The sequence below is a fragment of the Ipomoea nil genome, unplaced genomic scaffold (assembly GCF_001879475.1).
Source record: "Ipomoea nil cultivar Tokyo-kokei standard unplaced genomic scaffold, Asagao_1.1 scaffold0688, whole genome shotgun sequence".
Classification (NCBI taxonomy): domain Eukaryota; kingdom Viridiplantae; phylum Streptophyta; class Magnoliopsida; order Solanales; family Convolvulaceae; genus Ipomoea; species Ipomoea nil.
Genome location: NW_017617116.1, coordinates 6,415,530 through 6,434,746, shown reverse-complemented (window position 1 = coordinate 6,434,746; position 19,217 = coordinate 6,415,530). Strand labels below are relative to the sequence as shown.

Genomic DNA, 19,217 nt, shown 5'->3' with positions numbered 1-19,217 from the left:
GGAAACCCTGAGTATATCAAAAAAAAAAAAAAGAAATTTTAAGCTGAAATTATTCTTGCAATACTTTCTCACTTTTAAAACTGATCCACATTTATATCACATTAAAAAATTATTAACTTTTATAATTTATCTCTACAATTATTATTTTGTATCAATATATAAATTATATTAAAATATTAAAAATAACGAAAATGAAATATTACTTATATTATTATTTTAATTAAAAATTACTCATATTATGTATTTATGTATATAATTCAATAGAAATTGTAGTACACAAAAAAAATATGAAATAAAATAATTCATATTACGTAACTATTCAAATGGTAAAACTTAAACTTATTAAAATTAAAATATTCGAAGCAATTGAAATCATTAAAATTAAATAAAATAGGAAAATGAAGAAATTAAAATTAAACAAAGTACAAATTCGAATACATTGTTATTAATTCTTTTGACAAGTTTTCAGCTTACTTAACTTTTTTTAACTTATTAACAAATAAATTTGATTTCTAAATTTAGATTAGTGTTTTTAGATTTTTGTTATAATTATATATATATATATATATATATATATATATATATATATATATATATATATATATATATATTAGTGCTTTGGATTTCATTATATTATGATCAATTGCCTTAAATTTTTATTATATTTTTGTATTTTAAAATATTTATTCCCATTATAGGATCATATATAACTAAACATCAATATTAATAATCATTCCAATTTCATCATACTACCAATTACCAAACATGAAAAATACTTTCACAAAAAAAATTCATTATCATTACTAAGTATTTGATTCGTATTACGATTCTGATTTACATGTGTAGCAAATTGTGTTAATGAATACCAAAAATGGTAAAAGTTGTGAGTTGGGGGAAGGGAAAGTGCAGGAAGAGAAGGGAAGGGAAGTGGGTATTATTAATGGGATGTGAACGTCGCACCAAATTGCAAGGTGTGTTGATGGGAACAACAGCCGCTGAATTTGCTTCGGAGAATATTACGTTATCGGACAACCAACAATTGCGTGGTTTTCATTTTCGTTACCAACGAAAGATATGTTCAATATTCCTTTACTTCTTTTTTTTTTTTTGGGTTTCTAATCACACACTTAGCTGATCTGTTGCACTGTAATTTCTTAATTTGTTTTTTTTTTTATTTAAAAAAGAAAAAAAAAAAAAAAAAGAAAAAAGATTCAATTTGTTTACTGCATTGCTTACTATTACCCCCACCCCACTTGACCATAAGTACCATTTATTGTTGATGATGTTATGGTTGATGTGCTTATCATAATTATTGGAATCTTGGATTATTTCAATCACCAAACATCCCTTTCCCCATTTAATATGCGCATCTAACTTCATGGAATTTTTATGATACCAATAATATTTAATATAATCTCAATAAATTAATATATTATATAATCAAACATTTCTTACATGATGCACTTTTGAAAATCTCTAAACTTTGAGTATTGTTTGAATTCTAAAATGTTAAAAGTTATTTAGTTTTTGTCGGAACACATATTTTCTTAATCATAATACATTATAATCTTATATATCAACACTGATTATGTTTATATTGGATAAAATCACAAAGGGTGACAAAGCATTCTTTCATAAAATTTAACTTTAAAGATATATAATTACATTCTCATAATTCAAACTCAAAACAAAAAACGTTACTTTATAGTGTCAACTAACACCTCTAATAATATCAAATGCATCGTATGTACCTATACTATGTATTTTTGGGTGACAATAGAATCTCGAAGCCAATACTCCACATATGTAGTGGTCAAAGTAAACATTATCTTGTGCCCTAGCTAACATAGAACTAGAAGAAACTAACAATCTAAGTTGTTCATAATTTGATTAGTTTAAGTTAAAAAGACTAATAGACAATTTTTTAAAAATTAAAATTTGTAACATTGAAAATATCAAAACAACAATCAAAATGAACCTGATTAAAGTTATCCCCATATATTAGATATTTGATACTACTGATACCCAAAAAAAATTAATTAATTCCACATTTCCACCAAACTGGAGCACCTTCCATCAATGAAACCTATTTGACACAAATTATTAGGGTAGACTTAATTGGACTACAACCTATCACAAAGTAAATGAATTGTGAGCTAATTTTAACAGCAGGGGACTCCAGCATAGGTTGCTATAACTGATCAATTGAAGTAAAAAATAAAAAATATAAAATTTAAAAAATAGATCATTACTAAAAAGTGTTCATTTGGTAAATTCATTTCACTGTCGTAGTAGACAAAAGACCATAATAAAGTAAATCAGTTCAAAAAAATCAATAAAATTAAACGTTCTCACCGTAACTTAAACTTTACCAATTTAATGATCTGACCAACTTGTCTAGAATTATCCAATATATTATATACACCATATTTGATATGATTGATACCCAAAAGATTCTAATTAATCCCACATTTCCACCAAATCCGAGCAACTTCCATCAATGAAACCTATTTGATTCCAAGTTATTAGGCTAGACTTAACTGGCCTGGACTACTACTTCCTCCCTATGATAAATAAATGAAGTGTGAGCTAGTAATAGGAGCTAGGGTAGAGGGGCTCCATTTGTTGCGCAGCAGAAAGAAGAAAGCTCTCTCTCATAGGAAACAGAAACCGAGAAGGCGATCGAAAAGAAAAGTAGAAAACCCACCATTTCAAGCAAGAAAAGATAAAAGCTTTTTCAATAATGCGCGCACGGTTTCCGATGCAGAGAAAGAGACAAAGCTTGCGTTGTCTCGAAGAGAGCGTCTGAGATGATGATGATGATGAGGGGAGCACTTTTGGCTGTTGATCAAGTTCCAAGGCAGCAGAAGAAGAGGTGTGGACTTGACGGTGCTTTCTTGGCATGATGATTAATGGGATGACGTACGTACGCCGCCGGTAATGGCGGAGCCGCCGTGCATTTGGTGTCTTGTCTGGTGGTTGTGTAATAATGGGAGTGTCAGATCTTGCTAGCGGCTTGGCGTACAATAAACTACTGTGTATCCACCTTTCCTGTGAGCTTATATTAAACATTAAGATTTGGAACAGTAAAAAGTACTCCATCCAGATTAAACATTGTATCATCTCTATTCTCTAGTCAGATAGCATATTAATATATATGTATCCTGTCCCCACAGATTTCTTTTGAATTTGAAATCAAAGCTATTTCATTATGTTTTATATAATTTTGTAGGGTGTTAAGTTGTATAGAAAAAAAAAAAAAAAAAAGAGTTATTGGGTATGTTAAATTGATATTTCACTTAACCAGCTTCGTTGATGTAAGTGATCGTGCACTCTTGTCCCTTAAAAGAAAGATTGAGAGTTAGAACTTGGAACCCCTGTCGTATGAAAAGACCAATCTGGTCAACACTTTATCCCTTAATTAGACTGGCCTGGTCAGAACGAGAATTAGTCTGATACGAGTTTAAAAGTGTCTCATACAATTAAGGTCTGCACAGGACAACTCGTGATTTGAAAAAAAAATTAAAAAAATTGATGTTTCACTTTTGCACCTAACAATGTAGTGACCATAAACATGGTTTTGGTCCTTTTGGACTACTGGGCTTAGTATAGGGTTTGGGCAGTGGATTAGGCTATCCTCCATATCCTGCAACTCAAGATTTCTGGAGATGTGAAGAAACCATTTTAAAAAAGTTCCAAGTTTACTCAAAAACTATAGTATTAATAGATGAAATCAATTACAAATAGAGTGTCTGAGATGGAGAATTGGAGATACAGATGTGGGAACTCTATACACCCAACAATCAATGAAACAAATGAATATTATCATCTCATAACCTGCAAGAAGCTGACACTAGAAATGGACAATAGCTTCCTTATTCATCTTCCCCATCGATTTCAGTTCGACAAAAACATCGCTACTGATGCTGCTGCTGCAATGGCCTTCCAGACAAACCCACCTACAACGATCGAGCTAGCTGCTTTCAATCATAAGAACAACAAACATTCTTTTCATGTGTACAAGGAAGCATATAAGTTTGAGATTCAAGAATGCTGGAAAAAATCTCACCTTTGTTAGTGTGATCAGATAAGCTTGGTGCTGGAGGGCTTGCTGATTTGTTCGTTGAGCGCCCAATATCCAGATTCGTACAGTCCATTCCAAGCGCACCTGATTAATGCATATAGTAGACAGATCGTGAAGAACTGTGTCCTAATTTACTGTTTCATTCATAAAAAAAGGATTTTGAGTCTTACATTCTTTGAGGCAAGGGAAAATGGTGACGTTGAGCAGATTGAAGTAGCCCGTCTTGCATTCACAATCATAGGTGAGTGCAGAAATCTTTCTGCACGAGCCCCCTCCACAGTCGGCCCAATGGCAGGCTGCAAAACCAACACACATTATTCGAAGATAACACCAAAAGAAAGAAATTAAAGTTCATAGCTTTACAACCGAGGTATGATATTAGCCGAAGGGTAAGTTGTACTTACGCTCAAAGATTGATGTATTGGCAGTTTTAGCTGGTGCGGGAGCAGGAGCTTCTTCTCCACACGAATAGTGGAGGGAACCTGAAAGAAATGAAAAACGATGGATCTTTGATACGAGGGAGAAAACAAGCAACACTTTCCATGCATTAATCGTAAGAGAGAAGCACTTACAGTTGGGGATAACGCAAGGCAGAAACTTTAAGGAAGTATCACTCTCGGAACGAGCTTGCTTCCAGCCCGGATCACATTCACAATCATAACCTAAAGCGTTACTTCCCGATGCCTTGCAAGTCCCTTTGCCACATCCCACTTCTTTGCACACTTTATCAATCAATATACACGTTAAGCCAACAAAAAGAGATAACAGTAACAAATTTTTCAGGACTCAAAACATATATTTATTGATGAAATCAATTACAAATAGAATGTCTGGTAAGTGAACAAAGGGATGAACGCATGATATACACAAAACAAGAAAGACAAAACATAATACAGATGTGGAAACTCTACATAACCCGAAGTTTATCAATCTTAAGTAATACTATTTGTATTCTATAACCCGCGAGAAGCTAACTGCAGAATAGGTGAATAGCTTGTTTATTCATATAGTAGCTAGACTAGAAATCTCATCCATCTTCTACATCTATTTCAACAAAATTATCGCTAGTGATGCTGCTGCAATAACCTTCCAGACAAAGCCACCTCCGATCATTGAGCTTGCTGCTTTTAATTGTAAGAACGAAATATATTTCATTAGTGCATTTGTATGACACGACGAAAAGACTCAAACTAATTTATTCCTGTATAACTAAAACTACGAAATATGAACACAAAGGAAAATTTTAAGTATAAAGATGATTCATTACTGATTAACAATACTGGAAAAATCTCACCTTTACTATTATCAGATAAGCTTGGGGCTGGAGCTCTATTTGATCCCTTAGGGAAGCCAATCCCGAGATCCTTACAGTCCATTCCAAGTGCGCCTAAATGCATATAATAAACCAATCATAAGAACTTCCAAAACAAATACAGATGGCAAAATTAGTTCTAAAATTTTTAAAATTCGTATTTTAAACGCGGATTTTGAGTCAAGTCTTACATTCTTTGAAGCAAGGGAAAGCGGTGGTGTTGAGCAGATTGTAGTAACCCTCTTTGCATTCACAAGTAAAGGTTAATGGAGAAGTCTTGTTGCATGTGCCCCCTCCGCAATCCGCGTAATGGCAGGCTATAAGGCGAAAAAGTCACAAATTTGAAGATGACAAAGAAAGAAAGTTCACAATTTTACAACTGCAATACGATATTATTAGGTAATTTGTTATTACGTTCGAAGATTGATGAATTGACTGCCCTATTTGGTGCAGGTGCAGGTGCTTCTTCTCCACAGTTGAAGTCGAGAGAACCTAAAAGAAATGACATCTATAATCAGTATGAACTGTATAATGAAAATGACGGATCTCTAATATGAGGAGAAAAAACAAACAACAGGGTTTCAAACAACCATGTACAATTTTTGACTTTATATGAATCTTGGACCAATCCCTGATCACCAAATCATATGTTTTATGTGTATTTCAGATAAACAAGTAAGCTGGACAAAGATTGAACTAAAATTCAAATGCATTAATGGTAAGAAATAAACAAGAATGTGTCCTTGTTAAAAGGCTATTGGTGCCATTGAATATGTTTCGGATCTGATTTGACAGAATTTTCTTTGCAACTTGTAAGCAAAGATAAAAAATATTGTTATAGTACCCAAACAACGTTGACATACCAAGATCACCATTAAATAACAACACTATCCCTGTCAATTTTATAGAGCCGTGTTAAGCTTCTATTATGACTTATCTGCTCCGTATTAAATTATCAATGTTTAACTCCATAAGACAAAAGATTTGAGTACTACAAAGAAAGGAAAATATAAGACGTTGAAACACTCTCCTCCTTTTGGCAATTGTACTCTTAAGACAGACAGATCACAACAAACCAACCAAGCAATATATTAGTAAGAAAATCACTTAAAGTCGTGTTCTTGGAGTCCTTGTAAGCTGCAATAACAATATACTGAGACAATTCTTGAGACCTAATATCAATCATTAACTACTAAAACTAGAACTCAAATCAAGGGGGACAACCCAGCCAAGTTGGTCGAGCTGTTGACTTGGTAACCATAAGGTTACAAGTTTGACTCCTAGCATAGCGGCCTATTGGTCTTCTTAGTTTGAGCTGGTCGGACAACTTAAGGTGATTCTTTACCAGCTAGGGTCACAAGACGAGATTTAGACAGTGTACACCTTCGGGTAGTGGCTTCAGGTTTCCTTGTCACTCATAACTCAGATCAAGGAGATAAACTCGAAAAATTAGAACTGCAGAAACAATGAATTGAAGAGAACAAAGATGGGAGACAGCAGCACTTACAGTTGGGGATAATACAAGGCAGAAACTTGAACAAAGTATCATTCTGAGAACGAGTTTGCTTCCACCCAGCATCACATTCACATTCATAACCAAAACTGCCATTTGATGCCTTGCAAGTCCCCTTTCCACACACATCAGCTTTGCACACAGTATCTATCACCAAACACATCAAGCCAACAAAAATAAGTCACAGCAACAAACACTCAAACACATAAACAGCAACAATAAATTCAATTTCTTAAAACCCACACCCCAAAACCAGAAACTCACCAAATCCTCAACTATAACACCAACCAAAAAAAAAAAAAAGGGTTGATCAGAAACAGAAAGAAAATTTCAGGGAACTTACCAAAAATCGGGGACAACACAGGTCCCAGAAAATTATCGCTTGTGGAGGGCCATGGAAGCATAGCTAGAACGACTGTAATAACAACTATGGTGTGAAGAGAAGCCATGGCTCACCAAGATTCAGTCTTTGGAGGTTTGGGTGTACGGGGAACGAAGGAGGAGTATAAATGGGGGCGTGACGCGGGGTATTAAAGAAGGACGGCAATGGAGATGCAGAATTTCAAATGGAAGATTCTACAGAAGTCAGTTCGGGGAAGTTAATATATGGTATTTGAAATGGTTGTCGCGGGCCATTTTTGACAGTATGGTTTCGGAGTTGGCTTACGTTTCCTGCCCGGCAATAATGTCATGTGTTCACCGCGTCAACACAGACTTTTGTATTTGTTTTAACCAAAAAATTGGACTTAATCCAACCCAACCCTCTGTTGCATTCATAAGATTTCCAATGTTGACTTGTTAATCAACATGAGGTAAAGAAGTCAATTTTCAAAATATTTATCTTTATGTATTCCATATATATATATATATATATATATATATATATATATATATATATATATATATATATATATATATATATATATATATATATATTTTATAGAGACGAAAAAACATTTATTATGGATAACATATACGAGATATGTTTTGAAAATATTTGAGCTAAAAGCAAGGAAGACAGTAATTAACATGGTTGGCGTGGTGGTTTAGCACCTCGTCCCTTAAGTATGAGATTGGAGGTTCAATCCCCACCCATATGGATGGAGCAAACTAAAAAAAAAAAAAAAAAAAAGAAATGGCACTCCTTATCTTCGCTCAATATGTATTACCAAGAAAGTCAACTACTTTGCTCGATTCGCGTTAAACATGGCGGTATTTTTATATCGATCATTACTTTCTTTTACTTGACACTATCAAGGGGTTTATTAGTAGAGATCAAAAATGTTACGTCAAACATGTTTATATATATATATATATATATATATATATATATATATATATATAAATCACTATACATAATGAGAGGATTACTCCTTTTTTTTTTTTTTTTGGTAATGTGCAACTTATCTACTAGAAGGCTTTTGCGGTCTATTTGCGTCATATAAATTTTTTTGTTGTTTTCAAAAAAAAAAAAAAAAAAAGAGTTAGTCTCGTTTCGTGTAGTCTAATTTATTCTTTTTTATTTCGTATATATAAAAAGTTGAATGTTAAATTGAAATAAGATATTTGTGTATACCTCCAAAGTCCAAAGTCAACAGTAGCCTAATTTCCTTGGAAAGATACATGCAATTATATCATCCTTCGATGTATATCAAACTGTCCATTAATTGCTTCAAAAAGGTGGACGGTTGTACATAAATATTACGAGTAGATCAATTTTCTGTGCGGACAGTGCTTCTTGTATAGTTGTGACTTGTGAGGTCATTCATCAGAAATGTACAATTAAATGTGATACGACATGATACATTTTTTGGTGTGTGATGCATTAATGCATTTCATTATGTTAAATTTTTAAATATTGTGTGGTGTATTTTTGCATACTTACTGGTTGTACGGAAAGCACTGTCTGCATTTAAACCAGTATCTATTATGAGTTTGGTTTTTATTAATATTTTTTTGATTAAGTCACACAAATCTTTTTAATGTGATTTATATCTCATGTATAACTTTTAAACTATTATTATGTATGACTACCATCTAGAGCTTATCTAATACGCATTATTGATAGTCACTGCGATTTTTATTTATTTTTTATAAAAAACAAATTGTGAATTAATTTGTGAAAAAAATGCTTTTTAAAAAGTGGGTGTTGTCTCTTCAAAAAAAAATGTGGGTGATGTCTCTTCGAAAAAAAAAAAAAAAAAGTGGGTGTTGTTGGTCGTGTTAATGTGTTATCAACCAATAAAGCGATGGGGATTGTACACAATTCCCTAGAAAAGTGTGGCAAATTATGCTGTGAGCACGTGCTCACCATGCACATGAATCTATATCCATAATTTTTATATTGTATATTTATAAATTTTTAGACTCTCAGTGAGTTAAAATTATGAATCTAAAGTATAAATTTTAGCTCACTGAAAATTTCGAAATTATGGATATACAGTATAAAAATTATGGATTTACAGTATAGAAATTATGGATATAGATTCGTGGTTAGAAATTTTGAATCTGAAGTATAAATTTTAGCTCACCGAAAATCTAAAAATTATAAATATACAGTATAAAATTATGAATTTATAATATAAAAATAATGGATATAGATTTGTGTGCACCATGCAAGGTGAGCACATGCTCATAGCATAACGATTGAAAGTGTGTGTGCTGGGCTTTATGAGATAGTTCCACTGTAGATTAGTTTATAATTGTACTGGGAAATTTTGGGCTGCAAGAAGTATTTGGACTTTTAAAGGAGAGGAATGTCACATACATTACAAGAAAGAATAAATGTGCGGGTCATTTAATTAATTTAACATAAATCAATAATGAAAGAGTAGTTTTATACTGTAATATTTTTGGCGTAACGTCTCAGATCGTAAAAATTATATTGTTTCGTGTTGTCTTTTTTAACCTAAAAGAAAAGAGAAAATGTCACCTTTGTTTTTTCTTGAATTATAGGAAAATAATTTTTTTTTTATCTCTCAATTATATTGGTTTCGTTTTTCATCTATTAAATGTTTGCAAAGTGTTTTTTTTTTTTGGTTGTAAATAAAGTAACCAAGCCCTTAAATTTCAAAGTAAAAATATACTCACTTCACGACACTTAAATAATGAAAAGTGAAACATGTATAATTAAGGAACAAAAAAATATTATTTTCTCGAACGAGGAAACTGAGTGATGAAGCATGCATGATTCTCATATAAAAATGTCATAATTTTTATTCTTACCAATAGTCTTTTAGTCAAGTTTGTAGCATAGGGTTCAAATAGAAGTTGTGAGTTTCTTCTATCACCCACATAACCATAATGTTTTCTAAATAATAAATGCTCCTTAAATTAGCACAAGAAACTATAATTGCGATACAGTTAATTGTTGATTGAATGCTGCTTTAAGCTCTATTGTCCTCCCAACTACCATTTCTAACTGTTAATAATCCTTAAATGCAAAGCAATAGCAACATACCATCCAATCCAATGCCAATATATTTTAGTACATTTTCTAAATCAAATTATTCTCGAATTCTATGTGTTTGTGTGTGTGTGTGTGTTTTTTTTAATTATTTTTGTTTGAATTCTTAATTATAGTGAGATAACATTTGAATTAGTTTCATAGTGGATGACAATTGAACCTGCTACATTATCATTTTTCATGGTCATGATTTGTTTATTTTTGTAAATAAATTGATTGGAAAGTCATAAATTGATGCAAGTATAGGCAACTTTATATACAGTTACACACACCATGCCCATAGGCTAACGTTCTTACGCCATCGAGCCAAATGTTCGTAACGTTGCACTTTTAGTCATTAGTGATTTGGTGTTTTATAATTATCAAACTCTATTAACATATGGGGTTATTTTTGTCATTTAGATATAAATCAATATCTACTATAAAAGATGGTGTTTACAGGGAGAGAATGCGACTTTAATTGTGGATATTGACTCTAAATAACAAAAATAATCTCATAAAAATAGTCTGCGCTAGTGGAGTTTGGTAATGACAAAATATTAGGAATTAAAATTGTAATATACTGCACAATTAAAGAACTAAATTTGTTTAAATTAACTAACAATGACCAAAATTTTAAAAATTAAACAATTCAGGTGTCAAAATGTTGTTTCCTCTTAAATTAATTAATATAGGACTAATTAAAACTTAGAAAGTATATGTAAGTACAGAAAAGTTAAAATATCCATTGAGATTGATGCATAGACTTAATCCTAAATATTAAAGTTCGAACCTTAATTTCTTTTTATAAATATTGTTTACTGAATTATTAAGCTAAACTCGTGCAGATATATAATAATATTACTTTGCGCATGGTAGTCTGTAGCCAAGTTGATTATTCAACATACAATAATACAAGCCAAGGGAGAGAAACAAAATTTTAATTATTTATAATATAATGAAGAGAAACAAGGCATGTGCGTTGAACGTTGTAGCCACGCACAAAAATATTGCCTCCCCCCAACCATTTCATATACACATGCACAGATTATTATTTTTTATTAATTATGCATGTGGTTGACTACTTAAACCAAATAATACAAACTTTTATTATAAACCAAAGTATTTGTAATTTTCAAACTGAAAAAGCCAATGAGTAATTTTCAAAGATTGAACTTGTAAAATTTGGTACTAAATTAGCTAAATCGATAAAGTTATAATATAAGATATATATATCAATCTTTGATCTGAATACAAAAAATATTACTCCGTATTTTGGGAGAAGAATGTCAAAAGAATGGTACGCTTTGGTTCCCACATGATCTTGTTCACGTAGGCCTGTTTGCATGAAGACACAACAACTGCAAATTATTGAAACAAAACTACAAAAGTTGAGTTGACTGTTGAAAAATCCAAGTATTCTGCTCCAAACTTTCTTGTTAATGCACTGTAATTAATAATTAATGTCTTCAATAATAGTATAATACTGTTTTTTGTATTCCTACCTTAACTTGTGACTCTAGCCATTAAATAATTGACGAGAGAGAAATCAAGGTATACACAGGATAATTTATACCTGGTGACTCTAGCCGACAAAGGACAACCAAAGTAAACAAACTTAACTGATTGGCTCAAATCAATAAAACGAATAAACCACTTCTACTAAGAGTCGATCTAAAAACCTAGTTAAAACCTATTTAACGAATTAGGATAACATCACTATACACATTAATTGTCCGTTTGTTCACCGACGTATGACTGCTGTCCAGCCTCTCTGATCTAAAATTATCACACACTGGTGCAAGAAATTGCGTGGGACCTCGCATCTTTGTAGCTACTAGGAACTGATCATCAGACTGCACTAAGTCACTAACAAACGTTAAAAAGGATTATTAGAAAATTGATTGATTTTGTCTTTGATGGTGGGGCAGAATGGAGGTAACACGTTCCATTGTCGACGGAAGCTTTCCTCTTGTGTTTGTAGCCTTCTAGGACTGGTTTTTTCATGGCCTTTTTATCCCGGCCTTTTGCTCCTCACGTTTGACCACATCTTTCAATCTAAACATGTTATGTTCAACTTGTCATCATGTGTTTGCGTTGTGTAAGAGGAAAGGGAGGGTGTGGAACATGTGTTCCGGGAAAGAGGCATAAGTGGGTAGCTACTAGCTAGGTTGTGCAGAAAAACTCGACGGGGTAGCTCAAGTGACAAATGAACTCTCTTTGTAGGGGAGAATTTCGAGATAATCTGGATTTGATTCTCACAAGTAACAATTTTCATTGGGCCAGCTCCCGTCACCGCTGGAAAAGCCTTGTTCTGACCACTTTTGGTATCGAAAAAAACCTTTGTTGCTATTTCTGACTACTTTTTACTTTCAACTTGACACATTCAGGCGGTCGAAAATTCTATAATTTCCAGCAGTGTGCAGAAAGCTAGAGTGAGCACCATTAAAACTTTTCAACAATGACACTTACACCTTAGTATGATGGAGACTTGTGGGAATATAAGAAGGTGATAGATAACTTGTTTCCAGGGTGTTGGAATCCAATTCAATGTGACTTTGCATTGGATCAAGCAGCAGAGGATAAAGAAGGGACAATGAAGAGAGAGGGTTCCCTACAGCTGGAGATAAAGACCATGTCCATGTGCTAGATTCAATAGGGCACCCCTTCCAATGGGTACATCTACATTAATCTCATTACTTTGGCCCCACAACTGCCCCTCAAGAACCCAAACCCCCCCCCCCACCCACTTATATAAAATAATACACCTTCAATTGCCAGTGGGGGAACACTTCCCATCTTTGCACCACTATTTTACACGGATTTTGCATGTTCCCTTGACCCATTTTCACATGCCCTCTGAACCCTTCACTCAAAAAAACAAAACCAAAACTTTCAGAATACAATTCAACTAGTCAACTAATCAGAGTGAAATTAACAACTTAAAAGAACACAATTTACTCATCCACCAAGATTATAGTGTAAGGACAAGTATAGATTTTCAGGTTTAAGATACAAACATAAAAAAGCTAAACATACTATACCAAAGCAGAGAGTTATCAGTTATCAAGTTAAACATCAAGACATAACATGATTTTAGTGAATCTAAAATACTTAATTCTTAATTAGACTCAGTTTATAACAGCCGTCATTATCGCATCCTACATATATAATCAAGAAAAGGGCAAAAAGAATCACCCCAGAATTAGGTAAAGAACAAATTCCATTATAACCACCCCCAGAGGGATAGGCCATAGGACTAGGCAATTGGTTTGGTTTTGGGAGTTTCCTATCAGCTTCTCTTCCCCCATGACATCATTGATGGAATACCATGATTGGTAATTACAGCAGAGCATGTGGACGAGACAATGGAACAGTGAATGTATGTGTCTGTCAAAAGAAAAAGAAATTGTTTTTTGAGGTAATTAAGGTGGTGGTGATCTGGTTTCTTTCATTTAATAAGGCAACAATTATGATGGATGGATTATCATTATCTTGAGGGGAGATAGTGACAAAAGAAGGGAGAAAAGGGGAGATCGGAAGAACATCATTGGTTGCTTTCTATGAATCTGTCTCATCAAGAATCCGCGGGTTAAGAAGAGATGGGGAAAACTGGGAAATGGATAAAGAATTTCTTGAGTGGGAAGAAGGAGAAGGAGAAGGTGATCGTCTATGGAGGTGGTGGGAATGAGCAGCCTACAACGCCGGTTTCCGTCACTCCCAGAGAGAAGAAGCGGTGGAGCTTCCGGCGGTCGTCGGCCACCGCGCCGGGGCAGCGAGAATTGTTCAGTTCTGCTCCGGAAAGCACTGCCACCACTCCCAATGCCAAACAAGACGCGTTGGAATCATCAGATCATGACCAGAAAAAGCACGCCTTGGCGGTGGCGGCGGCCACCGCCGCCGCTGCCGACGCTGCGGCGGCGGCTGCCAAGGCAGCCGCCGCCGTGATCCAACTCACCGCGGCTGCTTCCATCGGCGGCAGAGCCTCCGAGGCTGCCGCCACTAAAATTCAGGCAGTTTTCCGGGGTTACTTGGTACACAATTCCTCAATATCCATCCAGTATTAATTTAAACTTTTTAGTTTCAAGAACACATCCTTCAATTTTTGAATTTTGTTGATTTGCAGGCTAGAAAAGCGTTGAATGCTTTGAAAGGGCTAGTGAAATTGCAGGCACTGGTGAGGGGACATTTGGTGAGGAAACAGGCAGCCGCAACACTGAGATGCATGCAGGCACTCATAACAGCGCAGGCTAGAGCTCGAGCCCAGCGGCTAAAAATGGCGGAAGATCAAGAAAAACCCACCAATCAAAGGCTATCAGTTCACAGCAGATTCCGCCACTCATTCAAAGTATGTCTCTATCTCATCTCCCCTGCAACAATTTCCTTCAAACCACAAAAAATGGTACCAAAAATTCAAAATCACACAGCCAAGTAGGTCATACTGTTAGCTGTATAATTACAATTACAAGTACGAACAGTCTATTGGTCTTCTTGATTTGAACTTGTCAGTTATCTTTATTGTCAGCTTATTGGCCTTCTTAATTTAAACTGGTCAGCTATGAACAATCTACCTAGACTAATTTACCTTCTTGTGACCAGATTTATGTATTAGTGCACAATCTATGGTAGAAATTCAGAATCATAGCATGAATGTTGCAAATTTGGGTGTAGGATTATGAAAGAGGAATGGAGGAGAACATCAAGATTGTGGAGATGGATCTGGGAGATTCAAAGGAGGGGAGCATGAAAAGCCGAAACAGTTATTCCAATCATGGGCAAACAGAGCACAGATTTTCATCGTACAATCCCTCCTCGTATTCCAAGCAAGAAACTCCACAAATCTCCCCGGCGCCGTCGGCCGCGACGGACCAGAGCCCAAGAGCCTACAGCGGCCATTTCGAAGACTACTCTTTCAACACCGCACAAAGCAGCCCACAATGCTACTCCTCCTCCGCCATGGCCAAACCCGACCCGCCAAGAATCCCCGTCCCCTACGCCCGATCGGAGTACTCAGACTCCATTTACACCGACTACCCATTCTACCCAAGCTACATGGCCAACACAAAATCCTCCCAGGCCAAAGTCCGCTCCCACAGCGCCCCCAAACAGCGCCCGGAGACCTTCGAGCGGCAGCCCAGCCGCCGCCGCCCGTCCATCGAGGGAAGAAACGTGCCACGCGCCGTCAGAATGCAGCGCTCATCCTCCCACGTTTCCTCCGCCGCGCAGAACTACCAGTATCCATGGTCGATCAAGCTCGACAGATCAAACATCTCGCTCAAGGACAGCGAGTGCGGCTCCACTTGCAGTGTTCTTACGACCAACACAATGTACTGCAGACCGGTGGTCGGATTCGATGTAAGCATTTGTGTTCTCCCATGTTTTTGCAGGAATTAAGGTATTGATTTGTGGATTCATTTTCGATCTGTTTCCATGCAGGTGCAGGGAAATAGGTACTAACTAATCAGGAAATAAAGAAGCAAGGAAGGAAGTGCAACTCCTGAACTGATTTGTGACAGTTTGGTCGCTTTAGTTTCAAACGTTTGATCGTTCTTTAAGTTTGGGTTCTGGTTTCTTAAATTTGACTGTGTTTTTTGTTGTTGATGATGATGATGATGAAGTGTAACAAGTTTGTTCATAGGCCCTCTTCTTTTTCTAAACTGCTTGTTGTGTAGTAAAGCTTGTAAGCAGAACTTATCCAAACATTCGACTTTTTAAAGAATCTTTTTAGTCTATGGGGTGTTTGGTAAGCTCTTCAGGTTAGTAGGTTTGATTAGTTGATAACATTTTGATGGTAGAAAATGTTTAGTAAATTAGTTATTAGCTGATAGTTAATTACATATAAAATGATTTTTTCAAAAATGGATTGTTGAGCAGCTTTTTGAATTTCAACATTTTAGAACAATAAGCTGTTATAAAAAACTAATTAATCAAACACTCATATTGAATGTTTAACCAAGTCAAACAGTTAATAGTGGTCAAATAAACTAAACTTACCAAAGGTAGAAGACCTATAATTTTTTGAAATGAGTAGTGTTGGTTTCACGGTAATCGGTAGGCGGGTAGGCAATAACGAGCGAGAGGTGGTATTATTGTTGTAAGAATTGAGAGTTGGATCCCTTACACTGTGACTCCAGGGATATTTATACATGCTCAAGTTATATCGAGGAAGGAAAAGTTTAACAAATTTGAGTTTAAGAAACCTAACTAAACCATGTTGGTTCTTATTTCCTAAGTTATGAGATCCCTTTCCTAATGTGAAAGAGGGAAATTTGCCCTAAATCCTAGCCCCCGTAGTTCTTCGGCCTCCCCGGCTGCCAACCACCTGCCTGGCTACCCGATTGGGTACCCTATTCGGGATATTCAACAAGTAGAATCTATAATTACTATTTAAGAGTATGTATTTGATAAACATATCTTGTCATTCTAGCTGTCAAAGGACCACAAAGAAAGTAAATCAATCTTATTAGCTTAAACTAAGAAGACTAATAGATCGCTCTCTTTAAATATCAAATTTATAATTTTGTAATTACAAAATTAACAATCTGATTAATTTAGCTGGATCGCCCATCTTTTAGTCTACATTGTACTCATGGAGATATCAGAAAGCATGTTTCTCACATGTAGGAGATAAGATGTGAAGTTTGGCAATCTCAGTGGAGGGCATCAACCCAGTACGATGATGTTGTGAATGGATGAAATAATGTTCACCGTTGATTTTGATTGATGCAGAGAAATGATTCAGTCAACGGTGGCGACCTGACGGCTGACGATATGTGGCGGTCCATGCTTCTAGAATGTCAACACCTCCAAAAAGCAGAGTTTGTGCATCTGCTGGGCTTTATTCATAGGACCATGTAACACAATCTATCGTATCAACTTTAATTTTATATGAAGATTTTTTTGGGTACAACCAGAGAATGAAACGAGAAGAAATAAGAGATAACTACACAAAGTTGAGTTGGGTAGGGTCTACAATGTTAGCAAAGAACAACACGTTAAGGTTCTCTGGAAATCTGATCTTGTGAGATTATGAGTGATTCGCCATTCAATCTGTATATACATACACTTTAATTCGAGATAACACCCAATTGAGTTGATCGAGTAATTGAGAACTGTCTATTTATTTATTTATTTTTTTTTTGTCAGACCTCATACCAGATTAATCATCGTTCGTACCGAGCCAGTCCAATTAATGGACAAAATACTGACCAAATTGATTTTTCTATACGAGAGGAGTTTAAACTCTCGACTTCTCTTAAAAGACAAGAGTGCACCGCCACTCACGCCAACCAAGCTAATTATTTATCTTCTTGATTTGAGCTTATCTTTTAGTGTTACTTTATTGACTAAATTCACAAAGTAGATTTCATTGGATATGTTTATTTTCTAACTCCACTATTCATGAGACAATGTGCCTGCATACTAATAGTCCATAGTATATTGCCATAAGAATATTGGGGAGGCTAATCTCACTCCAAAATTAAAACACTAAAACCAAACATCCATTCACTCTCCTATGACAAAGTTCTCCGTATTTTGCAAATGGAGGGGTAGATGGTAGGCAAAAATGCAAGATGGAGTCATAACAGTTGCATTGTGAGAGTTTCACCTTCTTGTAGGGTGGCTCTTTGAACATCAGGGACTAACCACCACACTTAATGGGTCGATCATCGTTATTTAATACTCCACAATTTTGTTGGGTCGAGATGTGAGAGTCCTTAAGATCAGAAATTTCGTCTTTTCTGAACAGGTATCTTGCAAATGGAGCAACAATTTTAAAACAATCCATTTAATATAAATTCAACTTGAATTACATCAGCAGAATCCAACTCTCAAAAAGAATCTAACTTAGAATGAGTTGTGAATGTTGTAATAAGTGCAACATTGAAGGCGGATGTATTCCTCAACGCCTTATTACATTTTGGTTAGTCCAAGATTGTGGTTTGGTGTGGTTGGGCGGTGGTGGTACGTAAGACCTAAACCACACAAAATGGGTGTCCCATTCCATTTGTACGTACCGCCATAATAGGCATGCCCATTCTCTCAGACCTCTCCATCTATATCTTGATGCAGTGATACCTCAACAGTTCTTCCCATTTCTGCTAAATGATTCCCTCCACATGCGCTGTCTTCCTACTAATTATTACGTTTGTTCCATGGTTTCTGTTGCAGCATCATTAATATTCTCAATAATACATCATGTTTAGTGGGAGTTGTTACAGTTACTTTATGTCACAATTCAAACTCAGATCAGAGCCTGTTTCAAAAGCCCCTATGTAGATGTGGATATGTCAATCCCACTAAAACACTATCAACTGGCCGCCGATGTACGTGTGCAAGTTTACAACCTACCTCCACATTCCATAATTTACTCATGCGCTTAGACTTTGAAAGTATGTCTAAGATAAGGGTGATGGATTTAATTACCTGGGGTGGATTCGAATTATTAAACCCGATTAAGAACGTAGAGGTGTCTTGGGTCAAGGGTGTCTTGATCCTGGTATGAATCCACTTTCCTGCTCCGTTTCCCAGGTTGATTTACTCTAGTCATAATATATCCATCAAAGGGCATGTGGGGATTCTCGAATTTGAGGTGCAGTATGAAAATTCGTAGCTAGCTTATAGCGTAATTGGATGTAAATAGAGTGTTTTTAGTAAGAAGTTGTGCTTGTTGAGAAATAAGGAAATTTATTTATGGTGATGGAATAGGGAACACATACTGAAAGTCGGCTAACGTGGCAACTCTCAGATGTGTGCTCAGACTGACTGTGACATGTGTTGATTGTCGATGTGATGGTTAAAGCAGTGGTAGTTTAACTAACCTGTTTAATTGACGAATATCCAGACACCATGATCAGTTTTC

The 19,217-nt window shown here is 35.3% G+C and overlaps 2 protein-coding genes across 4 annotated transcripts; one reads left to right on the top strand and one right to left on the bottom strand.

Annotated features, from left to right (window-relative positions):
* Positions 1–3,693: 3,693 nt before the first annotated feature.
* On the bottom strand, positions 3,694–7,602 carry LOC109175895 (adhesive plaque matrix protein 2-like). 3 transcript variants are annotated; one of them, XM_019325269.1, is made up of 10 exons: positions 7,257–7,602; positions 6,904–7,060; positions 5,811–5,888; positions 5,588–5,713; positions 5,379–5,471; positions 4,657–4,806; positions 4,489–4,566; positions 4,255–4,380; positions 4,070–4,168; positions 3,694–3,980 (listed from the first exon to the last, which is right to left on the bottom strand). In XM_019325269.1, exons 1-10 carry the CDS (start codon positions 7,356–7,358, stop codon positions 3,898–3,900), a joined length of 1,092 nt encoding a protein of 363 aa, XP_019180814.1. In that variant the 5' UTR covers positions 7,359–7,602; the 3' UTR covers positions 3,694–3,897. The 3 variants fall into 3 exon arrangements, with proteins under 3 accessions (XP_019180814.1, XP_019180813.1, XP_019180815.1); XM_019325268.1 differs by having other exon boundaries at positions 6,904–7,056; positions 7,253–7,599; XM_019325270.1 differs by having other exon boundaries at positions 3,694–3,977; positions 6,904–7,056; positions 7,253–7,598.
* Positions 7,603–13,604: 6,002 nt separating this feature from the next.
* LOC109175325 (protein IQ-DOMAIN 14) lies at positions 13,605–16,087 on the top strand. Its single transcript, XM_019324580.1, has 4 exons — positions 13,605–14,388; positions 14,481–14,702; positions 15,026–15,709; positions 15,791–16,087. Exons 1-4 carry the CDS (start codon positions 13,957–13,959, stop codon positions 15,809–15,811), a joined length of 1,359 nt encoding a protein of 452 aa, XP_019180125.1. The 5' UTR covers positions 13,605–13,956; the 3' UTR covers positions 15,812–16,087.
* Positions 16,088–19,217: the final 3,130 nt, after the last annotated feature.